This window comes from Bison bison, unplaced genomic scaffold (genome assembly GCF_000754665.1).
Source record: "Bison bison bison isolate TAMUID 2011002044 unplaced genomic scaffold, Bison_UMD1.0 scf7180017864314, whole genome shotgun sequence".
NCBI lineage: Eukaryota > Metazoa > Chordata > Mammalia > Artiodactyla > Bovidae > Bison > Bison bison.
Window position 1 is genome coordinate 1,292,323 of NW_011494886.1, and position 24,183 is coordinate 1,316,505.

Here is a 24,183-nt window from a genome sequence, read left to right on the forward strand (position 1 = left end):
TTAGCATCATTCCTTCCAAAGAAATCCCAGGGCTGATCTCCTTTAGAATGGACTGGTTGGATCTCCTGGCAGTCCAAGGGACTCTCAAGAGTCTTCTCCAACACCACACTTCAAAAGCATCAATTCTTCGGTGCTCAGCCTTCTTCACAGTCCAACTCTCACATCTATACGTGACCACAGGAAAAACCATAGCCTTGACTAGACGAACCTTTGTTGGCAAAGTAATGTCTCTGCTTTTGAATATGCTATCTAGGTTGGTCATAACTTTCCTTCCAAGGAGTAAGCGTCTTTTAATTTCATGACTGCAGTCACCATCTGCAGTACATGTATTCAATACCTACTATATGCCAGAAACTTACTGAGTATGGAGATATGGGCATGAATTAGATGTGATCCCCATCCTCAAAATCTCACAGTCAGCTGTCAGTGACAGACGTGGAGATAATTACCACCAGTGTCCCAAGCAGCACAGGGCAAAGAGCAGTTAAATTTTCATGGTTAAGTCACGTGAGCTCACAGACAAAAGATTGTGACCTGAATCACATACAAGTAATTAAAGTGGACAGGCAAGGGACAATGAGATTTTTCCCAAGGATTCTAAGGGTGTTTTGGTTTTTTTTTAACAGATATTTTGCTGTACTTAATAACCATCAGGCTCAATTCTCTACATACTTTTGCAAATAAGTATGTTCTTAGCTCAGGCCACAGACCTATTTTAATATGCACAATTGCAGTCTGTTCAGATCAAATTTATTGCCATATTCATAAACATTAAATAAGTGAGTCGTAATGCAAGATGCTTTCCTACAAAAGCTGCTATAAACATGTTTAGCATTTAAAGACATGTTCATTTTTATGTCTGTTCTTAATATTTTTTATCTTGTTGTCGTTCAGTTGCTAAGTCATGTTGGACTCTGTGACCCAATGAGCTGCAGCAAACCAGGCTTTTCTGTCCATCACTATCTCCCTGAGTTTGGTCAAACTCATGTCCATTGAGTTAGTGATGCCATCCAACCATCTCATCCTCTTTTGTCCCCTTCTCCTCCTGCCCTCAATTTTTCCCAGCATCAGGGTCTTTCCCAGTGAGTCAGCTCTTCACATCAGGTGGCCAAAGTATTGGAGCTTCAGCTTCAGCATCAGTCCTTTCAATGAGTATTTAGGAATGATTTCCTTTAGGATTGACTGATTTGATCTCCTTGCAAGCCCAAGGGACTCTCAAAAGTCTTCTCCAGCACCACAGTTTGAAAGCATCAATTCTTAGGCACTCAGCCATGTTCATGGCCCAAAGATGTGTGTATCTCACATCCATACATGACTCCTGTAAAAACCATAGCTTTGACTATGTACACCTTTGTCGGCAAAGTGATGTCTCTGTTTTTTCATACACTGTCTAAATTTGTCATAGCTATTCTTCCAAGGAGCAAACCTCTTTTAATTTATTGGCTGCAGTATTGTCCACATTGGTTTTGGAGCACAAGAAAATGAAGTATGAGACTATTTACACATTTTCCCTATCTATTTGCCATGAAGTGAAAGGACTTGATACCATGATCTTAGTTTTCTGAATGTTGAGTTTTAAGCCAGCTCTTTCCCTCTCCTCTTTCACCTTCATCAAGAGGCTCTTCACTTTCTGCCATTAAAGTGGTATCATCTGCATATCTGACGTTGCTGATATTTCTCCCAGCATCTTGATTCCAGCTTGTGATTCATACAGCCCAGCATTTCTCATGAAGTACTCTGCATGTAAGATAAATAAGCAGGGTGACAGTATAAGCCTTGACATACTCCTTTCCCAATTTGGAACCAGTCTGTTGCTCCTGGTAAGGTAAGGTGCTCTGGTATTCCCATCTCTTTAAGAATTTTCCACAGTTTGTTGTGATCTACACAGTCAAAGGCCTTAACATAGTCAATGAAGCAGAAGTAGATGTGGTTTTTTGGAATTCCCTTGCTTTTTCTATGTTCCAGTGGACGTTGGCAATTTGATCTCTGGCTCCTCTGCCTTTTCTAAATCCAGCTTGCACATCTGGAAGTTCTCAGTTCATGTACTGCTGAAGCCTAGCTTGAAGGATTTTGAGCATAATCTTGCTGGCATGTTAAATGAGTGCATTTGTGCAGTAGTTTGAACATTGTTTAGCATTGCCCTTTGGGATTGGAATGAAAACTGACCTTTTCCATCCCTGTGGCCACAACTGAATTTCCCAAATTTGCTGACATAATGAGTGCAGCAGCATCTTTTAAGATTTGAAATAAGTTGGCTGGAATTCCATCACCTCCACTAGCTCTGTTCATATTAATGCTTCCTAAGGCCCACTTGACATCACACTCCAGGATGTCTGGCTCTAAGTGAGTGACTATATCATCGTGGTTAACTGGGTCATTAAGGGATTTTTTTGTATAGTTCTTCTGTGTATTCTTGCCACCTTTTCTTAATACCTTCTGCTTCTGTTAGGTCCATACCATTTCTGTCCTTTATTGTGCCCATTTTTGTATGAAATGTTCCCTTGGTATCTCCAGTTTTCTTCAAGAGATCTCTAGTCTTTCCCATCCTATTGTTTTCTTCTATTTCTTTGCATTGGTCACTTATGAAGGCTTTCTTATCTCTCCTTGCTATTCTCTAGAACTCTGCATTCATTTGGGTATATCTGTCCTTTTCTCCTTTGCCTTTCACTTCTCTTCTTTCCTCAGCTATTTGTAAAGCCTCCTCAGGCAACCACTTTGCCTTCTTGAATTTGTTTTTCTTGGGGATGGTTTTGGTCATCACCTCCTATACAGTGTTATGAATCTCTGTCCATAGTTCTTCAGACATTCTGCCTACCAGATCTATTCCCTTGAATCTATTTCTCACTTCCACTGTATAATCACAAGAGATTTGGTTTAGGCTGTACCTGAATGACCTAGTGGTTTTCCCTACTTTCTTCAATTTGAGCCTGAATTTTGCAATAAGGAGCTGATGATCTGAGCCACAGTCAGCTCCAGGTCTTGTTTTCTCTGACTTAAAACCTCACAGTTTTATCTTATATCTATCTTTAATTTTTATTCATATCAGAGGCAATATATAGAAGTAGCTCCAAGGGTGGTTTCTGTTTTAGTGGCCCTGGGATCAAATCCTAGATAATAGTTGACTTCAAACAAAAAGTTTAACCTCTCTGTGGCTTAGTTTTCTCATCTGTAAGATGGAAATAATTATAGTACTTATTTCAGAAGTGCAAAGTACTTCACAAGTCCACCCTCACCCTGACACCAGTTGCAAGTTTGGGGGTCTTCAAGGTCACGCTTAGGTTTGACAGTTTGCTAGAAGGACTGACAGAGCTCACTGAAAGCTGTTATACTCAGCTTCTATTGAATAATGCTAAAGGCCACAAGTTACAATCAACCACATGAAGAGTCCAAAGAAATCCCAAATGTGGAGCTTCCAGTTGTCTCCTCTGGAGACATGGACAGAGCTGCTGTCCTGGTATTGATATGTAATGAAACACACCAAGCATTGCAAACTGAGGAAGCTCATACAACCCTTGGTGTCCAGAGTCTTTGTTGAGGGTCCACATGCCTGATCTCAGCATCCTGCCCCACAGAGGTCAAGCCTGTTCCTGCATGACTCAAAACCCCTGTCATAAATCACATCCTCAGACTTTTTGATGTTGTCCCAAAGCTCTCAGGTAAACAAAGATACTCTTATCAGGCAGAATATTCCAGGGGCTTAAGAGATTGCCTCCCAGAGGCCTAAGACAAAGACCAGATCTCTCTTTGGACAAGGTTAAATTCTTTACTACACAACAAATGTGTTTAAGAATTAAGTAAGATGATCCTTGCAGTGGACTTAGAATATTACCTAGTACAAAACAAGCATAAATTTTGGATATATAGCTATTATATTTAACAATCCTTTTTGATCCTATAGCATCATATTAGATACCATAGGAAATTTAAAAATTAACAAAGTGCACTATATAATCTTATAGGCGAGATACTAAGATTCAAGTAAAACCAATAGAAGTAGAGTGCGGTGAGTACCACAGTAATGACAAGCAACTTGTGTTAGGGACCAGGAGAAAGGAGAGGTTATTTCCAGGTAGGGGTCAAAGGACAGCTGAACTCACAGCACCTGAGCTGCACTGGCGGGGGGGGGGGACGGAGGCGGATTCCGAAACAGGGGGGAGGGCGTTCCAGACAGAGGGAACCGAAGGAATAAACTTAGAGGTAGGAAAGCAAGTGTACCTTCGGGAAACAGAGAAGGAATGCGATGACCCATAGAAGCAACCAGAGGAAGACATGAGAAAGCACTGGACAGACAGACTGAGAGGGGTTTACAATGTGATATGAGCACCTTATGACTTTTCTCGTAGACACTAGGGAACCAATGACAGTTCAGTTCAGTTGCTTAGTCGTGTCCAACTCTTTGCGACCCCATGAATCTCAGGACGCCAGGCCTCCCTGTCCATCACCAACTCCCAGAGTTCACCCAAACTCATGTCCGTCGAGTCGGTGATGCCATCCAGCCATCTCATCCTCTGTCGTCCCCTTCTCCTCCTGCCCCCAATCCCTCCCAGCATCAGGGTCTTTTCCAATGAGTCAAATCTTCACATCAGGTAGCCAAAGTACTGGAGTTTCAGCTTCAGCATCATTCCTTCCAAAGAACACCCAGGACTGGTCTCCTTTAGGATGGACTGATTGGATCTCCTTGCAGTTCAAGGGACTCGCAAGAGTCTTCTCCAGCACCACATCAAAAGCATCAATTCTTCAGCGCTCAGCTTTCTTCACAGTCCAACTCTCACATCCATACATGACCGCTGGAAAAACCATAGCCTTGACTAGATGGACCTTTGTTGGCAAAGTAATATCTCTGCTTATAGGGCCTAGATAACACTCTGAAAGAGAATATGCTGGCTCTTTTCATGTCTCCAGTCTTCCTCTCCCATTTCACTCTTCCTCCCAAGACCCCCACTTCACTTAGCTAATTACAATTCATCCTGCAAGACACAGCTTGAGAACTACTTCTGGGCACACTTCCATAATAGAACACGTTATATGTCATTGGGACCTGTGTTCCACTCACTCTACACAACTGCATCTTGTCATCTCTATATACTCAGTGTCTATGTACTTGTTCAAAGGAAGGTTCAAAGGAAAAAAGGGAGCAACTGAAATCAGAGAGAGACATGAAATCTTGAAACATCAAAAAAGAATTTTAAAAGCAGATGTTTCTTGTTAATTTAAAAAGAAACTAAGACACACAAAGTGAATAATAGTGCCTAAAGTAAGACAGAATCTATAACCGCATGGCAGAGTCTTCTCAAGGTGTCCCAAGGCGTTGTAGATAGGAGTAGTAGTATAGTGATAGGCAGAAGGAGAGCTTACTTACATAACACTTAGAAAGCACTTACTAGGCACCAGATAAGCTCTGCTTGATTTATATAAGCCCAGTTAATCTTTACAACTCAGTGTTGTAAGTACTATCATTATCTCCATTTTTACAAAGAAAAAAATTGAGGTACAGAGAAGTTAAGCAAATTGCAAGAGAAATTCTGATAACAACCCTAGGATTGTAAAAACTTGGTCTTGCCAAATTCATTTAATTGCATCAGAATAAAAGACATCCGTAGAGTTGGAGATTGACCTAATGTGGGGCTGTAACTTCAGTTCTTTGTGCTGGCTGGAATAAAGGCCAGTGTTCTTTTCATCTGAGGCACATGTCTCCACGCCAGGCCTCTAATGCCTGAGTGCTCCTGAGCACAGTTGTGTTTGAAGGACTGCCTGCTCACCTGTTCCAGCTGAACAAGTTACTTTTAGTTTTTTTCCAAGACCTCACATCTAGGAGGCTTCTTCTGGACTCAGAACAAAAGCATCCAGTGGTTGAAGGGGACTGTGTAGTGATAACCCAGCAAGCCCCAGCAGAGAAAACATCTTTGTGCCTCTCGGCGGAAAGGTCAGCAGAGGCTTTCAGCAGGTGTGTGCTTGTCAGAACACTTGTCTCCCTGGGTGGGTGTATTTTCCTTCACTTTCCCTGCCATGTGCAATGTACAAACTTCCTTTAAACCCATCATTTTTTGTAACTTAGACCTCTTCTTGTTGGATTTCCCCACTCCTTTTTGCTTTTCCCCTGCAGAGCTCCTGACTTAGTCTGTCATTTACAGGAAAGAGAAAAATCCTCTTGTTTTGAGGGGATCTAGCTGAAGAGCATCCCTGGATCTCAGCCATTCAGCAATTTGTCCAATGAATCTTAAAATAACCCTGCCCTGTGAAAAATTTCAGCCCACACTAGGTAATTAGGAAGGTGTTTTTCTCAAAGCCCCCACAATAAATTCCATAGAAATGTCCTACAAAGCAATCAAATGCCAGTTGATCTGAAGTAAAGGGAACTGTCACCTGAATGCTAGACAAGAAGCAAACTACTGGCCCATGTATTCAGCTGCATAGTGCAGATCTGTCCCTGCCAACCTGAGCTGGTGAGAGGGGAGAGAATTTCTCCAGCAAGTCTAAGATGAGCCAAAAATAAATACCACTGCCAGGCTTGGGAATGATTTGCTTTTTGCAAATAGATAAATCAATAAGGCCATTTTCAGTTTAAGTGTGCATGCTAAGACCCTTTAGTATCCGACTCTTTGCAGCAGGCTCTTCTGTCCATGGGATTCTCCAGGCAAGAATACTGGAGTGGGTTGCCATGCCCTCCTTCAGAGGATCTTCCCAACCCAGGGACCCAACCAGAGTCTCTTATGTCTCCTGCATTGGCAGGTAGGTTCTTTACCACTAACGCCACCTGGAAAGCCCAGTTCAAGTATATCAAGTATGAAAGGAACATATCTTACTTCTTTGCAGTGCTTAATAATCCTTGTTAAAATAGGGTCATAAATTCCTTTAATTAATTGTTAATGAGTTAGGATCCTTCAGTTCTTTAGACAGAAGAGATCCTAAAGCTCATTTCACTCACCTTCCTAATTCTGCAAAGGGAGAAGTTGAACTCCAGTCTGAATCTAAACAAGTTCATACAGGTAATCAGAGCAAAACCCGCACTGGGATTCAAGGCTCAGAGGTGTGTTACCCGCAAAGCAAAAAAAAAAAAAAAAGCTGTGTTCTCAAATCTAAGAGGGTTAGAGTGCCCTCTGGTGTTGCTACACAGAAACTTTTCATGTCTTTACAAAATTTAAAAATCACTTTAATCTCTCCACAAATTTTACTGCATTGGGGTGAGTGTCAGACATGTACCTCTGGAAACAAATCCTGTGATCACCATGTTATCAGAAGTAAATGCACAATGCATTTGACCTACTTCATCAGTAAAGATATGGAAACAATAACATCATCCCTAGAATGGTTTTGTATGGATTCAGGTCTGACAGACCTAGGTTTCTGTTCCAGGCAGCCACTGGCAATCTTGGTAACCTTGAACGAGCTGCTTAACCAGTCTGAACCTCAGTCCTCTCATTGGTAAAATGCAGATAATTCCTGCCCTGCAGGACTGGCAGAGACCAGATGAGATCTCTGACATTTGGTACACAATAAACAATAAATTGAAATTGTTAGTCATTTTCAAATGTGAGCCCTCACAAGGGATCAATCACCAGCAAGTTCATAATGAAGGAACTGAAGTGCAAACACCAGAGAGTGAACAGAATGTCCTTGTGATGTTTTTAGCTCTTGGAAAAAAAAGGTTTCCATGTGCCCGGAGGGTCAGAGGGAGTACCTTTGTAAAGAAATGTATACTAAATGTATTTAGTACATATTTAGTACATTTAGTATGCAGACAAAGAATCTGCCTGCAGTGCAGGAGACCTGAATTCAATCCCCTGGGTTGGGAAGATCCCTGGAGGAGGAAATAGCAAGCCACTCCAGTATTCTTGCCTGGCAAGTCCCATGGACAGAGGAGCCTGGTAGGCTACAGTCCATAGTGTCGCAAAGAGTTGGATACTACTGAGGGACTAACACATACCTTATCTTACATACTAAATATGTGATTCTTCCAAAATAAAATTTTCCTTTAGATGGTAAAGTTAAAATGGAGCTAGGCCCGATGGCTTTACCACAGATGGACTCTCTTGTAGAGGTAACACCTGTTCTTCAGCACTAAGCACCCAGCAGTCAAAGAATGCTCTAAAAGAAAATGTTTGAAAACCAGATCTTATTTAGGGCCTTGGTCCAGTTCTTTTAGGAGTCTTTATTTATTGAGAGGGTAGCCATATTAAAATCAGTAAAGAACAGAGGTGAAAAACAATAGCTGGATGAATTCATCCTTTGGTTTTCATTTCCCTTAACTCCTTACTTATGAAACAAGCTCTCTCAGCTTAAGTGTTCCTGCAAAAATGGCATTAAATCAAGTCCTTTTGCCCCAATGAACTTTCAAAGTTTCCCTCCTCCTTCCAGTAATCCTCACAGCCATCCTTTTCACACATGTGGGCAGGAGATATCATTATGTACAATACAGGGAGACTTGACCTTTAAATGTCAATGGAAGTGAGGAGTCTGGGATTCTGTCAGTGTTTCTCTTTCACTAGCATTGGAGAGTTGAGAGAGACTGTCCAGAAGCTAAGTGGGAAGCAGGTCAGGGCGAGAGAAACCGCTCACCCATGCCTCTCTCTTTGTTTTCACCTGACCCGGGCGGGGGAGGGAAGACTGGACTGGACTCTGCCATCCACATACTTATCCTAGATACCACAATCGCTGGGAAGTGTATGTGGATTGTCACACCGCAAGAGCAGATAAAGAGGTTGATCAGTTTTGTCACCTTGTCCCTGGGGTCGCTTATCCTTTTGGGGAATCTGTTACTTCACGTGAGACAAAAACAGCACGTGAGGCCAAGGTATTTATTATTGATGGAAAGTTCATCCTCGGGTTCCTTCATGGCCACAGAGGTGGAGCCTCTGGCACTGCTTCTGCCTGCTAGGTGGCGGATGCCCACGCGGCAGCCCTGCAACTACAGAGCGCTGTGGTCCCCGCTGCTCTCCATGCAGTGCAGTGCGCTGCTCTTGCTGAGCTCGCTTTGTGGGCATAAATCATTAGTCAGCCAATGATGAGGTGTTCCCCGGCTCATAACTTGGAAGTCTCCTCTTTGCGTGGATTAACTCAACAATACTCAGCAGCAGTTTTCCAGCTGCTGTAGTTACTGTGATAGCATTTGTGAAGCTCTCAGTTCCTGATGCTCATCTCGTTTTCTACCTTATGCCTTTGTTCTTTTATACATCGTTTTTCTCCTCAGAATGCCCTTGAACATCTATATATCCTGCTTACTGATGCTTACATACTAGCCCCTGTGGTCGTTTCAACTCCAGCATACCATGAAAAAAGATTTTTCATGGAGGAAGCCCATCTCAACCTGAGGGAAGCCTCCCTCGGTTTTAATGACCCCCTCCCCACTCCCCAGGGAGTTCTGCCTGTTGGGCCCAGCGCCGGGAGGGAGGGAGGAGGCAAGGAGGGATGGTTTGGGGGAAGAGGAACCCCGGTGTGACTGGGCCTGGAAAGCCGAGGACCCAGATAGGTGTTTGCTCCTGACTAGTTAATATCATGGCACCTCTCACATTGTCATTGAAAATACGTATTCGTGATTTAGGCCTTCCTGGTGGCTCAGTGGTAAAGAATCCACCTACCAGTGCAGGAGAGCAGGGTTTTGGCCCTGGGTAAGAAAGATTCTCTGGAGAAAGAAATGGCAACCCACTCCAGTATTCTTGCCTGGAAAATCCCATGGACCGAGGAAGCTGGTGGGCTACTGTCCATGGGGTCACAAAAGAGCTGGACACGACTGAGAGACTAAACAGCAACAGCAACAACAGAATTTGTGATTTAGCTATAGACTACGTCTTTGAAAACTCCCCACGAGGTCTGCCCTCTGCCCGGCCTCTCCTCAGCCCTGCTGCCCTAGGGTTCCCTCTTTCTCTCCGCTTCCTTTCTGGTCTCTCAGTCCCCCTCCCTTTCCTCTGCAGAACAGTTTAGGCCCTTCCAAGCTTCTGTCTCCAGATTTGCACACCCCCACCCGCTGGTTAGTACTGCTGCAAGTATGTCAAAAGCCATTAATACCAAAGATGAATCCTTTATTTGTGCCTCACAAACAAAAGATACCACAGTTATCAGGACTGCCCCGCTTAGAGGATAGCATGAACTGAAAATAACTTTTTTTTCTCTTATCACATGTTCATATTCAAAATAAAGAGTTTACTATGTGCTTTAAAGAGAGCACACGCTCTCTCTTTCTCCCTTTTTTTAAACATGTTGCCCATTTTGTAAGGAGTCTCTGGTGAAAACCTACATCAACTGGCATCAAATTTGTAGAGATTATCCCAGCGATTCTTTCACATCCCTTGTTGCCAGGTCACTTCAGCCACTGCTCTGATACCATGCCCCTCAACACAGCTCTCCCAGGAAGCCCATAATGGTGGTCAGGAGGCAGGAAGATGCCCGGGAGGAAGATGAGCTAGTGATAGCCTTCTCAAGAAGTGAGAGCCAAGTAGTGCTCCATCTGGAGTCTGGCTGTACCACAGCTCCCTGAAGGGCCAGAGAGGGGTCCCTCTGTGTTCTTTGTCACTGTGTGAGTCTGAGAGTGGACCCTGGCACTGAAGAAGTGAGCAGTTTCCAAGTGGCTATTCTTTGGAAACTTGACCTTGCTGATAAGCTCAATACAGAACTTGAGATATATGTTCCTAGTCATTTGTAAAACTAAGCAGTGGTCTCTCCAAACCTTAGAAGAATATTTAGAGCTCTTGATCAAATGATCCTAAGTGGGAATGTTTTTTATTATCTTAGTCTTAGTACTTTGGAAAAAAAAATTTTAATTTCTTAAAAAGCACAGGTTATTTAAAATGCGAACACTTTTAGTGAAATAGTGTATTTGAGCACCCAAAGCTCATTTTTCGCACATTTTCAAAGAAATACTGTTGAAAAATTCTTAGAAATTATATGAAAATAGAATCTTCTGATCTCTATGTAAATCAAGGCATACAATCTTCTTATTTTCTCAGAAAAAAATTGGCCCTTTGAAATGAATTAAAACATCACCAGATTGTCTCCCAGAACTCTCCAAGATGGATGGACTGTATCAGGAAGAGGTGTTGTTCAGCCAGGCCTCTCATTTTCTGATCACAACTCCATTTGAGATCTGTTCTCTTTTCTTTTCCTCCTTAAGAGATGGGAGAACATTGCTTGTTTTCTTTGGCTTGAACACTTATCTTTTCTTTCTTTATAAAGCCTGGCTACTGCTCTCTTCTCTGCTGTTTGCACTGGTCATCACTGGATCTAGTTGAGTTTTTATTCCCACCCAGACTCCTGCTGCTATCTGAATGATCTAGCTTCGTTCAGATACAGTGCAAGCAAGATTTTTGGTCTTTTGTGTTTGGGCACCTTTAATATCCTCTTGCTGTATTTTTTAGATGAGGAAGAGTCTTTGCAGCTAAGATATTATTCATTTTCCTGGAATAGTTTTTGGTATGTATTTTACATTAATTTAGAAAAATAAACTTGACATTCAGTACCATTTCAGGTCCACTGGGTAACTGTCAAAATGGCTGCACCTGTTTTCTTGCAAACTGGGCAAATTTGCAATTTGTTGACAGGGTGTAAACTAATAATCAGTGAAAGAATGTGAAATTACAAATCAAACAAAAGTTCAAACTGAGATGAAAATATGCAAGCCCTAATTGGCCACTCTGACGATACTTAACAGAAAAATCATGTCGATTCATTATATGCTTTAAGACCAGGCTTGCAATGGGCAAAATCAATTTTATTTTGACAGACATATTAATAGTATGATGAAGTCCTGATAAAAATTGGGAGTTTTGATGGCTCTTTTAAAAAATAAGCTCAGAATAGTAATTGTCTTTAAAAGAAAATTTGCAGAATGATGATCATGTCTATTAGAAGCTCTTTATTGATATTAGTAAAAATATTTCTATGAAATAGTGGATTTCTCTCAACTCCTTTATATGTTTCCAAGTAAATGAAGCATGTTTTTTTTTCCTCCTGAATAAAAGTTTCTTCTGGGTTTTATTTCAGATGGGCCGTTTTAGTGTCAATATATACACAGAGACATGCACATAAATACTTTTGACACTGAGAGACCTTAGTTCCAAACCTCTGTAGATATCCCTACTATGAGGTTTTGCTATCTAAATGTTTGCCATAACAACTTATATAAGATGTATTTTACCTGGAATTCACTACCTGAATGAAAAAATCTCATAGTGAATTCACACGTGTGGCAGAGCAAAACATTCAAGTTGCAGGTGCATCCAGGCCAGGAGATGGAGAACGTGTCACATCCAGGGCCCAGCTGCTCTTTCAATAGGCTCAGCTGCGCATTCGTGCTCTCAGCTTGCCGCATTACCAAGTGGAAATGTCTTCTAAGAAAGCCAAAAGCCTGTGAATAAAATCGGTGAACCCAAAAGGCCTGAAAAGCCTGTACGTGCAAAGAAAAAAAACGAAGTGATAAAACATGCTGAGAGAAGCGAACTGCACAAAGTGGCCATGGTCACGTCCCTAAAGACTATGCACTAATATTTTCAATATGTAAGAAAATTCAGGAAAAAGCTTCTGAAGAAAACTTCAGAAAAACTGGTGTTTGGTGTTCTAAATGCTTTCTATTATAGAAAGATTATTTATTCTTTATGTAAGTGTTTGAGTGTTTTTGTGATATTTATTAGAACTGATGAGCTTTCCAGGTGGCTCAGAGAATCCACCTGCAATGCAGGAAACGCAGTTTTGATCCATGGATCAGGAAGATCCCCTGAAGAAGGAAATGGCTACCCACTCCGGTATTCTTGCCTGGGACATCCCATGGACTGAGGAGCCTGATGCACTGCAGTCCATGGGGTCACAAAAGAATCTGACACGACTTACTGACTAAAACAAACAATTAGAACTGATAGGGTTTTTTTGTTTTTTTTTTGATGGATTGGGAAAGTGTTACTGGTTTTTCCGTTTCCGGTTATGATTTATAGCTTTTCCAAAAATCTGCTGTCCAACAGGCTTTAAGCAATAGATTGAGTTTTTAATAGTATTTGTTTATTTGCTGCATTGGGTCCTAGCTGCGGCTCACAGCATCTTTTCACTGTGGCGCACAGGCTTAGTTGGCCTATGGCATGTGGATTCCTAGTTCCCCAACCAGGGACTGTACCCATGTCCTCTGTATTACAAGGCAGATTCTTAACCACTGGACCACCAGGGAAGTCCCTGGACTTGGTTTTTTTGTGTTTGTTTGTTTGTTTTTCTATAGAAATGAGGATGTTTAGTTCTATGATATTAAAAATAAAAAGTTCAAGAGGAACCTTGAAACTTTCTCTCTTATATTTTCAAGTTGTGTAGTCACTGAATTTATTTATTCTTGTTATTGACATAGGCACAAACTAGAGATTGTTTATAATTAACTTTTAGTGCCAATTTATACTTAGCCTGTATAATACTGTGATTTGAATTTATTTCTTCTGATATTAATTCTGGATGTAACCTAAAATAAATCCCTTAAACTGAAAACTTCATTTTTATTAGTTAACTCCCACAGCAGATCCCTGAATATGAATATTTAATGAGATTTCACAACATTATTTAAAAACTAGAATTATTTGTTTCTCAGGTCATGTCTTTCAAGTAGAAGATAACATAAATTCCTTAATAATGAAATAATAATAATATGTTGGAACTCATTCTGTTGGCCAAGGATTCTTCTGAATGCTTACCTGACGTAATCACTTGGCACTCACCACAAACCACTGATATTGGTGCTGTTGTGCCCACTTGACAAGTGAGAAACAAGGTACAGCATTTCAGTGCCATAGCTAGTAAGCAGTGGAGCCATAGTCATGAATCTAGGCAGCCTGGCACCAGACCCTAGGCTCTTTATCACTGGGGGAACTTTTCATGTAGCCAATCCAGAGCTATAGTGATTCATCAAGTGAGGTCTCAGGACTCACCGTTGGTAAATCTCTTCTTCTTGAACCTGTATTTTGTACACTACAACTGGGTCCTTCAGGGCTGTGTAGGTGGAGAAATGACTTGGGAGATGCCTGGTGGGAATATTTAAAAGATAACTAGGAAAGAGAGAATTGAGTTGGTTCCTAACCCATCAGTGCTCTGGGGCAGGGAATGGGAAGAGGACCGTCCACTTCCAGCTCACCTTTTGAATGGTGCCCTGTGGGAAACAATCACTGGTGGCATAGCAGACATGCCACTTAAGGATAAAAGAGGTTCAGGGTCGGAGATCCAGCCCAGACAAGTCAGCTGTCCATGTGACTACTAGGGAGTTCTGTCTGGAGTGCTGTTTTTCAGCCTGGTTTTCTTTATAACCATGCTAACGAGAACTTTGGGCCATTTCTATTCCTGCCCAGCGCCCCCACCCCCCAAACAATGACATTTAATTCCACAGATACACTGCACGGTACATCTGTTTGGGTATTCTCTTTATGCTTTACCCATAAAAAGAAGGGTTTTTCATCCCCCCAAAACCAATTTTTGCTTCCTTGGGGCAGTGTCACCCCCGCTGGGAACATGTAGCCTAGAGGCACCAATACGTTGTGTGATTTGAGTAAACACTGGGTGAGAGAGTGGCCTTCAGTAAGCAGACCTGGAAGGGGCTCATGAGCTTCAAGGTTAAAGGGCCCCCCGAGGGCAGGGTAGTACCTAAGGTAGGTGAGAAGAAATTTTCTTGAATATATGAGATCATGTGTTCTTTGACCTGGGTCATCATCCCCACCTCCCCAGATGCCACCCAGAGGTATGTTAAAGAAGATTTTCTCTATTCCTCATTGTTCAGTTGCCAAGTCATGTTGGACTCTTTGCAACCCCATGGACTGCAGCACACCAGGTGTCCCTGTCTTTCACTATCTCCTGGAGTTTGCTCAAACTCATATCCACTGAGTCAGTGATGCCGGCCAACCATTTCATCCTCTTCCCCTTATTCTGCACTTACCTCTTGTTTCATCCTTCCCTCTCTGTTTTAAAGTGTAGTCACTACATAATTGAAAATGCCATTGTGTTGTTGATGGTATGTATCATTTCATGGTGGTGACTTGAATTGTTTGTTTTATTTAGAGACCGGCTTCCCAAGAAGCTTGCTTTACACTCTTTTTAATTAAGTTCAGAAAAATGGCTACTATTCCAGTTTGCCATAAATGGGTAATGAAAGTGCTTTAACTAAAAACTGTTGTGTGGTCACTTGAGATCTCCCAATTCCCAAATAACACCCCTTAGAAAGAGTCAAGCAGCAGTTGGTGTTCCAGATAAAGAGCAAACTGACTGTCCCCTGTCCTGACATAGCAGCTCATTTTCTGCTACCTGGTCCCTAAGTCACTTGAGTCATGTCAACTCTGAGACCATATGGGCTATAGCCTGCCAGGCTCCTCCGTCCATGGGATTCTCCAGGCAAGAATACTGGAGTGGGTTGCCATGCCCTCCTCTAGGGGATCTTCCCGACCCAGGGATCAAACCTGTGTCTCTTGTCTCCTGCATTGGCAGGTGGGTTCTTTATCACTTAGTTACCACCTAGAAACCCCAATGCAGTGTAGGAGGAAATACCTAACATAGGATAAATGTCCTGCTAACCTTTTCGTGTTCAAATATCTCTTTCCTTGTGATTTTGCTGCTTCAGTAACTTTATTCTGGATTCAGTAACCCAGTACACATATAAAATGCCCTAATTAAACTTAAATATCCTTATATAATGACTTACTAGAAGGCATGATAAAGAAGTAAGATGCCCCAATATTTTTCTTTTCTTGCAAACAAGCTGTGATTTTTCAACTGGCCAAAGGGCTTGGAGGCATTCCTAGAACAAAAAGGTTGGTGAAGAGAGCTGCTCCTCAGACATGGGAAAGGCAGTCCACCAGATTATCATCTGAAGATTTGAAAGTACTGGAAGACCAACCAGAGAAACTGATCCCAAGAAGTCCGAGAGCTTGTTGGCAAAGGATAATCTTATATTTATAAGCAGGGGTGCCAAGCCTGGGTAGACAGAATCACCAGGGGAGATTTTCATATTTTTCCTTCTCAACTCCCACCCCAGAGAGATTTTTTGACTTTACAGGTCTTGACTGGGATCTTGGCACTTGTGTTTCCTAAAAGCTCCCCCAGGGGATTCTGATGTGCATTCAAGGTTGAGAATCACTACTTTAGATTACAGAGTGCTTTCACATACATTATTCAGGGTTTTGTATACATAAAGAGAGGAAGTAGAAACATTTTAATGCCTTTTTATTGTATAAGGAAACAGGAAGGGACAAGAGTAGTAACTGGAAATGAAAAGCTTACAGAAAAATGTTTCCAAAAATTGGAGGAAAATGCCTTCAGCTGTGTAGGGCTAAAATTAGGGATGATATCAATCCATGGAGTGTAGAACATTAGGGAAAGCCCTGTTTGTTCTTATTTCCTGCTCTGTTGGAATATTCTTAGGATGACAAAAATTCCCTTCACAGAGAAGTTTAAAGATAGTTATCCAGTATTTAATGACTATTATTTTCTAAAACCTTATTTAGTCTACTGTATAAATGATAAATATTAGAGAAGTGAAATGTTTGTTGTTAGACAAAAAGTTTGTTAGAAAATATCATGTTACTATTTCCATGTGCATTTGGGGGCTGTGCATATGATTGGTATGTATAGACAGACAACGTGCCTTCACAGTGATCCTTGCAGCTTTCAGATGGTTATAATTAATAATTCTCCAGATAAAAGTGGCAAGTAACAATTTGGTTGTAGCCAGCCAAAGGACGATATAGAGCCTACTCTGGGCTCTCAGCTTAGAGGAAATAGAAGTCAAGTCACAATGAGGAAGAAGAAAAGTAAGTTGTGATCAGAAAGTAGGATATTGTGTTTTGAGATTTTAAAAGTGGGCAATGACAGAGCTTAGGCAGTGACCCAGAGGGCGAGTGACAGCTACTGTCAACAAGGTAGAGGCTAAGCTGTTATCTCCACATCAGCCAACAAGGTGGAGAGGAACAGTGCCTCAGGTGCAGGAAAGAAAATCTTCCAGACCCTAAGTATTTAAGATAAGGAATTCAGTTGATCACCCCTTTTTCCCTCTAGTTTCCAAGTAACAGAGCATGACTAATAATAACAGTAACAATAGTTCAGCACTTGGTATGTATCAGCATTGTTCCAGGCACTTTGCATGCATCCCAACATTCACAACAATTTTTGTGACAATCGATATGATCATGCCCATTTTACAGATGAAGAAACTGTATAGGGTAAGCAGCTTACCTGATATGCATTTTAAACACTGGTGGACAGAATTGGGATGAGAGAATACTTTATGAAAGCTATCAGCAAAGTAAGTGCATAGAGTCCGAGGAAGGGCCTGGTGAGATATGAGGCCGGAATAATGCATTGGAACTTTGTTGAGGAGAGCCCTAAACACCAGTGACCAGAGTTTGAACCTGATCTGTGGGTAACAGGGAAATGATGTAATCAGCACTATTATCTTGAGATGATCAACTTTTAAATTTGAACAAATTAGGCTGGTCTCAAAGGATAAGTCAAGGCTCTGTTGATCCTGCTTATAAGACAGGTAGTGAGGTGGGTGGCAGGTGAAGGTTAAAGGAAGAGACATGTTTGATGTCTTTTTTAGAAGTCAGATACTAAGATTGGGTAACTGGTTGGTTGCAGGGAGTGAGGAAGAGGGAAGAATTTAATTAGAATCCAAAATTTCAAGTCTGAGTAACTGAGTGAACTATTGACCGATTTAGCAGAGGCATTCTGTGGGGATCAGAGGGGCCACATGAGTGGCTGGCTTTATGGAGCACATGGAGAATCTGTCATTTGTTGTGCCTACACCTGCAAGGCAGGTGAAGCCAAAGACCACAGCAGAAGCTGGACACATAAATTTGGAACTTTAGAAGAGTCTGTGCTAGAAATGAAACTTTTGGTGTCATCTGCATAATGGTGCTGTGATTAGAAACTTGGAAAGTAGATTAAATCACTGAGGGTGGGAAAAGGAAGGAATAAAAATGCCTGGAAACTTTAAACTGGGAGATAATCAGGAGGGAGAAGAGCCAGCAAAGGAGGCCAAAGGAGAGCAGTCAGAGAAGGACAGGCACTCCTCAAGGTGTGCATCGTGCATCACAAGGGAATGGAAAGTGAAAGTGAAAGACACTCAGTCGTGTCCGGCTCTTTGCAACCCCATGGACTGTACAGTCCATGGAATTCTCCCGGCCAGAATACTGGAGCAGGTAGCCTTTCCCTTCTCCAGGGGATCTTACCAACCCAGGGAGCAAACCCAGGTTTCCCGTATTGCAGGCAGATTCTCTACCAGCTGAGAGCCACAAGGGAAGCCCAATACTATATACAAAAATGTAAGAAGGTTCTAGAAAAGAGCTGATTTAGCAGGGCCTCACAGAGGCCAGGAAGAATAAAGCCATTTGGAGTTATCAGTTCCAAGGATATAAGGATGAAGGGTAGCAACACAAGGGTAGGAGGTCGCTTCCAACTGGAAGGAGAGTTGATCAGGGAGACAAAGGTCACAGCACTGGCCTCTGTTTCAAGAATTCAACAGCTAAGAAAAAAGAGGACAGTCACTTGAAGGGGTGAGACATGGAAAGTGATTTGTTTTGTTCTTAAGGTAAAGAAGACCACTTAAATCTATTGTAGTCAGAGATTTAAAAAAAACAAAATGCCCTGGAGAGGGTGAATGAAGATGCACAGGTACTTTCAGGTGGTAGCAGCAAAACCCTTCCTGTGACAGAAATGGCAACAGAATGAAGTTCTAAACTATTTCCTAACCTTGTCACAAAACAAGCCAGGACTCATGGAGCCATGATCCTGACCAAGTCCACACAGCAGTTGTCTTCGAGAACAAGGCGATGAGGTAGGGGTGCCAGTGGCTGCGGGCGGGGGGGGGGGGGGAGGGGTGTCACTTCTCTGGGGGAAATGTGTGAATTTAATCCATATATCCCAGGGCAGAGGGAGAGAAACAGTCCTAAAGACAGTCTTGAAACTTTTTTTTTTTTTGGCTGTGCTGGGTCTTTGTCGCTGCTCAGGCTTTCTCTGGTTACAGCAAGCAGGGGCCACGCTCTAGTCGTGCTGCACGGCTTCTCACTGCAGTGGCTTCTCTTGTGGAGCACAGGCTCAGGATGAGCAGGTTCAGTAGTTGCCCTGAGACATGTGGCGTCTGCCTGAACTAGGTATGGAACTCGTATCCCCTGCATTGGCAGTTGGATTCTTAACTACCAGTTAATTCCCTGGATGACCAGGGAAGCCCCAAGACAGTCTAAAGAGTAAAATGTCTTCTTTCAAGGAATAGGGAGAAGAGGAAACTTGGATAATAAATCTGGGGTGGAACATATTAAGATTTTCCTTTTGTAAGTACTCTTTGCATGATGTAACCTTGTAAATATTCTGTGTGAAGTGTGGGGTATTTTTACCTGGATTTTCAAAAAAGAGAGAGTTAAGTGCACTCAAGTGTCTGGATGTTATTGTTCTCACTCTATGTGAGTGAACTCAACAACCTCCTGGGAAAAAATTAGGTAGAAAGGCAAAAATATTGACAGTGGTTAACAGGTGAGTGTTGGCTTTGACTGCTGGAGGCCTCGGAAGGACAAACGCTATCAAACAGTCAGTGAACAACCTGCTCCCTTGTCCTGTTCCTTCCTGTCCAGGGGATGGCAGTGGGCAATGCTAGGCAGCTAGAATAGAAAAGGGAGCAAAAGGTTGCAGAGAGACTCCGAGTTCCCAGGAGATGTGCATGCCCTTCCTCTTCTGCAGGATGCGCTGGTGCCCAGTGTGTCCCCATGTATTCAGAAATGGTCCCTGGGGCCCCACGGCTGTCACACTGCTGCATAGTCCTCAGACACGGAGAAAACCCCGGAGGTTGTTAGCACATCTCCCTCTGGGCATGAAACTGGGCTCAGCACCAGCCAGAGAATATCAGCAGGGATTTGCTTTTCTCCATGCTTGGATAATGGCTATTCCCTGATACCCAGGGAAGAATTAAGTACAATACATAACTCATACTATATTACACACTCAATCCCAAACAGCTGGGCTGCTGATAAAATCTAAAAAGAAGAGAGAACTGGTTGTCCTCCATCTATACATAATGTATTCATAATAAATCTCTCAGTGAAGAGGTATAAAGAGCTCCTATTTCTGCTGCAGCCCAGGGAAGCAGAGCATTCGGCAAGTTTCCAGTGAGTCTCATTAGCAGAGACAACCAGTGTGGGAACTCCAGAGGGACTCGCTCCACATTTCTATTAGTAACAGCCATTTTTTACCTGAAACATGCTAGTAATTTCCTTGCTCACAAAATTCACTTTGCCTGAGGATTGATAACTATGCTTTTTCTTAATAGTTACTGAATACCCTTCATGTTCTAGAGACTACATAACAATAAAGCATTGCTTGTCACATTTTTTTTGTTGTTTTTTGGGTTTATTTCTAAAAAGATGAAACAGTAAAAACCATTCCCAGAATGATTTATTTTCAAGAAAATGGAAATAATAAAACATAAAACAGTAGAGTTGTATAAAATCCTACATTATGTATGAAATACCTACTCTAAAACTTACTGAAAAGTATAACTGGTGACAGTCAAGAGTATTCTATATGAATATAAGAATTTTGATTCTGGTGTGAGTCGTAGTGATTAAGGACAAGATTGGCAGAACACAACACTTTTCTCTTAGATTTTGTTTGCAAAGTGCAGCACCCTGTGAGGAGACCCCTGGGGTCAGAGCCACTCACCAAGCCAACCAAATAAAAATGGTTGACACCAGATAGAAACTGATGACAAAATGGAAGATATTTGTTAAAGATAATTTTTACTTAAATTACTACTGAAATATTTTCTCACTGTAGTTAGAAAAGTGTCTCTCATGGTCATTTAGACTTTATAACAGTAAGATCATCTCAGTGTCTAGGAGGATCCTTACCTTCTTTAAGGAAGAGAAATACAACATGCATTTGATCATTTAATAATTGGCTTATTAAGAGATGATTTCAGAAAAAGGGGCATATAACTAACCAAGGCTCTTCAGAATGTTTATATGATCTGTTAAGAAATCATTCCCACTGACTTATTTTTACAATATGAAAATAGTATATACAAAATTGTAAGAAGGCAGTTTAAAAAATAATTCTGCCTTTCTTAGAATTTAAATGCCTGTCCCAGCATTACTGAGATAGACACAGAGTTGTCTTATCTTTTCTTTCAATGCCTGCTTGAATAAAGCATTGAATAATGTGCCACCATTAAACATTCTTCTATGAGGTACGCTTAAGCAAACTCTAGTTTGTCTCTATTAGGAATATTCTTCAGAAGAAATCTTTATTTTTCCAAACATTAGTTTAGTTCTTCAGAATAGATTTCCTATTGAAAATGAATTTTCTGAAATGAAATTACTAGATTAAATGGTGTGAATATTTTAAAGCTCTTCTCAAACATTTTTCTAAGTAACTTTCCAAAAAGGTATTTATTAATTTACCTTATACCAGCAATGTATGAAATTATCATTTTACTCCTGGCTGAAAAGTGAAAAGTAGAAGTTGCTCAGTCGTGTCCGACTCTTTGCTACCCTGTGGACTCTATACAGTCCATGGAATTCTCCAGGCCAGAATACTGGAGTGGGTAGCCTTTCCCTTCTCCAGGGGATCTTCCCAACCCAGGGATCAAACCGTGATCTCCCACATTGCAGGCAGATTCTTTACCAACTGAGCTATGAACAAGCTGCTAATAAGACTACATTAACTTTATTTGTGTTTATTTCATCCCTTGCAAGCTTGAAAATTTTTGCAACTATTTGTTCACAGTATTCTGTGTGTGTGTACTTCTTTTTTAATTCTTATCTTTTCGGATTATCTGTCCGAGCTCAGTCTCAACTGCTCACCTCCCCTTTGTTGCTTTGTGTAGGCTCCCATGATTCATTCAGCTACTGGGTAGATGAAAAGTCCCCAGTGGGGCCTGACCAAACCCCAGCGATCAAACGCCTTGCCAGGATCTCGTTCGTGAAGAAGGTCATGAAGAAATGGTCTGTGACTCAGAACCTGACATTCCGAGAACAGCTGGATGCCGGGATCCGTTACTTTGACCTGCGTGTGTCTTCCAAGCCAGGGGACGCCGACCAGGAAATCTACTTCATTCACGGGCTTTTTGGCATCAAGGTCTGGGATGGACTGATGGAGATCAACTCATTCCTCACACAGCACCCCCAAGAGATTGTCTTCCTGGATTTCAACCACTTCTACGCCATGGATGAGGCCCATCACAAATGCCTGATTCTCCGGATCCAGGAGGCCTTTGGAAGCAAGTTGTGCTCAGCCTGCAGTGTGGAGAGCATGACGCTGCGGAGGCTGTGGGAGAAGAAGTGCCAGGTAGGAGGGAACAGAGAGAAACTTCCAAGGGTAAGAACGGAACTCTTCCTGCTTTTTCAGGGTCACCAGCTCTAAGACATCTCATTCCAGGGCCCTTGGGGTAGAAGGCGTAAAGTGTTTGTGATAATAAAAATCTGGTTCCTGGGCTCTCAGATGGCTCCAAGGGCTCCCCTGGGTACCACTGAACCAGGATTGCTAAGCTGCTAAGTCATTTCAGTTGTGTCCGACTCTGTGCGACTCCATAGATGGGGTCGCACCAGGCTCCGCCATACCTGGGATTCTCCAGGCAAGAACACTGGAGTGGGTTGCCATTTCCTTCTCCAGAACCGGGATTGATACCTGCCAAATATTTACTACATGTTTGGCAACTGGTTGAGCATCTAAGTAGACTTTGAATGACCTGGCCAGAACCAGCCCAAGGCAGAGTTGTGAAATAAGACCAGTTGGCCATTACCATTTTTCTATCTCCCATCCAGTCTGTTTAACCCTCCTTGTTCCCCTTAGGGATAATCTGTTCCATTGAGCCTTCAACTCAATGTCAGATCATCCCTGACATATGTTAATCGATAAGTAGAAGCGTCAGCTGACAAAGGCACAGGAAGTGATTCATCTCAGAGGTGTTAACATTTTTAAAGGCATTTGGGTCAGTGGGGGATACAGAGTTAAGGAAGGAAAAGCCCATAAAGGGATCAAGTCTGGAAGAGCACCCCCAAGTTGAGAAGAGACCCAAACTTAGACCCATGATGCAGAAACTCAGGAAAAGGAGTGTGAGCCTCAGATAAATTCTTCTCTGGTCTCAGAGGATGGTGATGGTGGGAGAGGAGAGCTTTAGGAATGGTCAGGCTCTGATATAGACTCTTTAAAAAGGAAGAAAAAAAAAGACCTTTCTTTCATTCCCAGTTGCTTCCTTACTCATAGATGCATTAACCAAAACATCTTCAAGATGCAGTTATTTTTGAAATGAGAGAAGAGCTTTTAATTAAAAATCAATTTAAGATTACTCATTTGCAAATATATGTTGAACACCAAGTATGTGCCAAGCTCCAAACTAAAGCACTTGGGTTAAATCAGTAAATAAAACAAAGATCCTTGCCCTGGTGGAGATTTCATTCAGGTGGAGGGAGATAGATCATAGGTAATAAATATGATAAATACAGCATATAAAATGTTAGAAAGTCATGGGAGCAATGGAAAAAGAAAGGCAAGCAGCAGAAGGGAAAACCAGGGTTCTGTGGGTTGGAGGATCAGTCACAGTTTTAAATAGTTTGATCAGAGTAGCCCTTGTTGAAAAAATGGCATTTGAGGGAGTTAATCTACTGGGGGAAGAGCTTTCCCAGCAGAGGAACCAACCAGAGCAGAGCCCCAAAGCAGGAAGGTGCCCAGCATTGTTGAGGAAAAGCACGAGCTGTGGGGCTGGAAAGCAGAGCAGCAGAGGAAGGCAGAGAGATGGTAGGGGATCGTAGGGGCCTGGTAAGGACTTGGCTTTTACTCTGAGTGGGGAAGGTTCTGGGAGGGTTCCAAGCCCAGGGTGCTATGGCCTGACTTAGGTTTTGATGGCATCCCTCTGGTTACTGAGAAGAGACTTGGAGTAGAGACAGAAGGAAAGTATGGAAACCAGTGAGGAGAATCTCAGTGGAAAGTGGTCAGATTTTGAACCCAGGAGAAGTTAGAGCTAATAGGGTTTCCTCATTGTTGGGACCATGAGGATTCAAGGATGACTCCCAGACTTGGCCTAAGGAGCAAGAAACACTGGATTGCACTGTGCACCCCTAAATGGCTCTACAAATACTAAAGAGTTAACTCTCAGATCAGATCAGATCAGATCAGTCGCTCAGTCGTGTCCGACTCTTTGCGACCCCATGAATTGCAGCACGCCAGGCCTCCTTGTCCATCACCAACTCCCAGAGTTCA

At 42.2% G+C, this 24,183-nt stretch overlaps 1 protein-coding gene across 2 annotated transcripts in view; it reads left to right on the forward strand.

Annotated features, from left to right (window-relative positions):
- Window positions 1-24,183, forward strand: part of PLCXD2 (phosphatidylinositol-specific phospholipase C, X domain containing 2) — a 51,758-nt gene that overhangs the window by 12,980 nt on the left and 14,595 nt on the right. Inside the window, exon 2 of one of the 2 annotated variants that reach the window (XM_010852726.1) lies at window positions 21,812-22,302. In XM_010852726.1, coding sequence (XP_010851028.1) covers window positions 21,812-22,302 — 491 coding nt within the window. The remainder of the gene's footprint in view (window positions 1-21,811; window positions 22,303-24,183) is intronic. The other variant, XM_010852727.1, reaches the window with a different exon arrangement.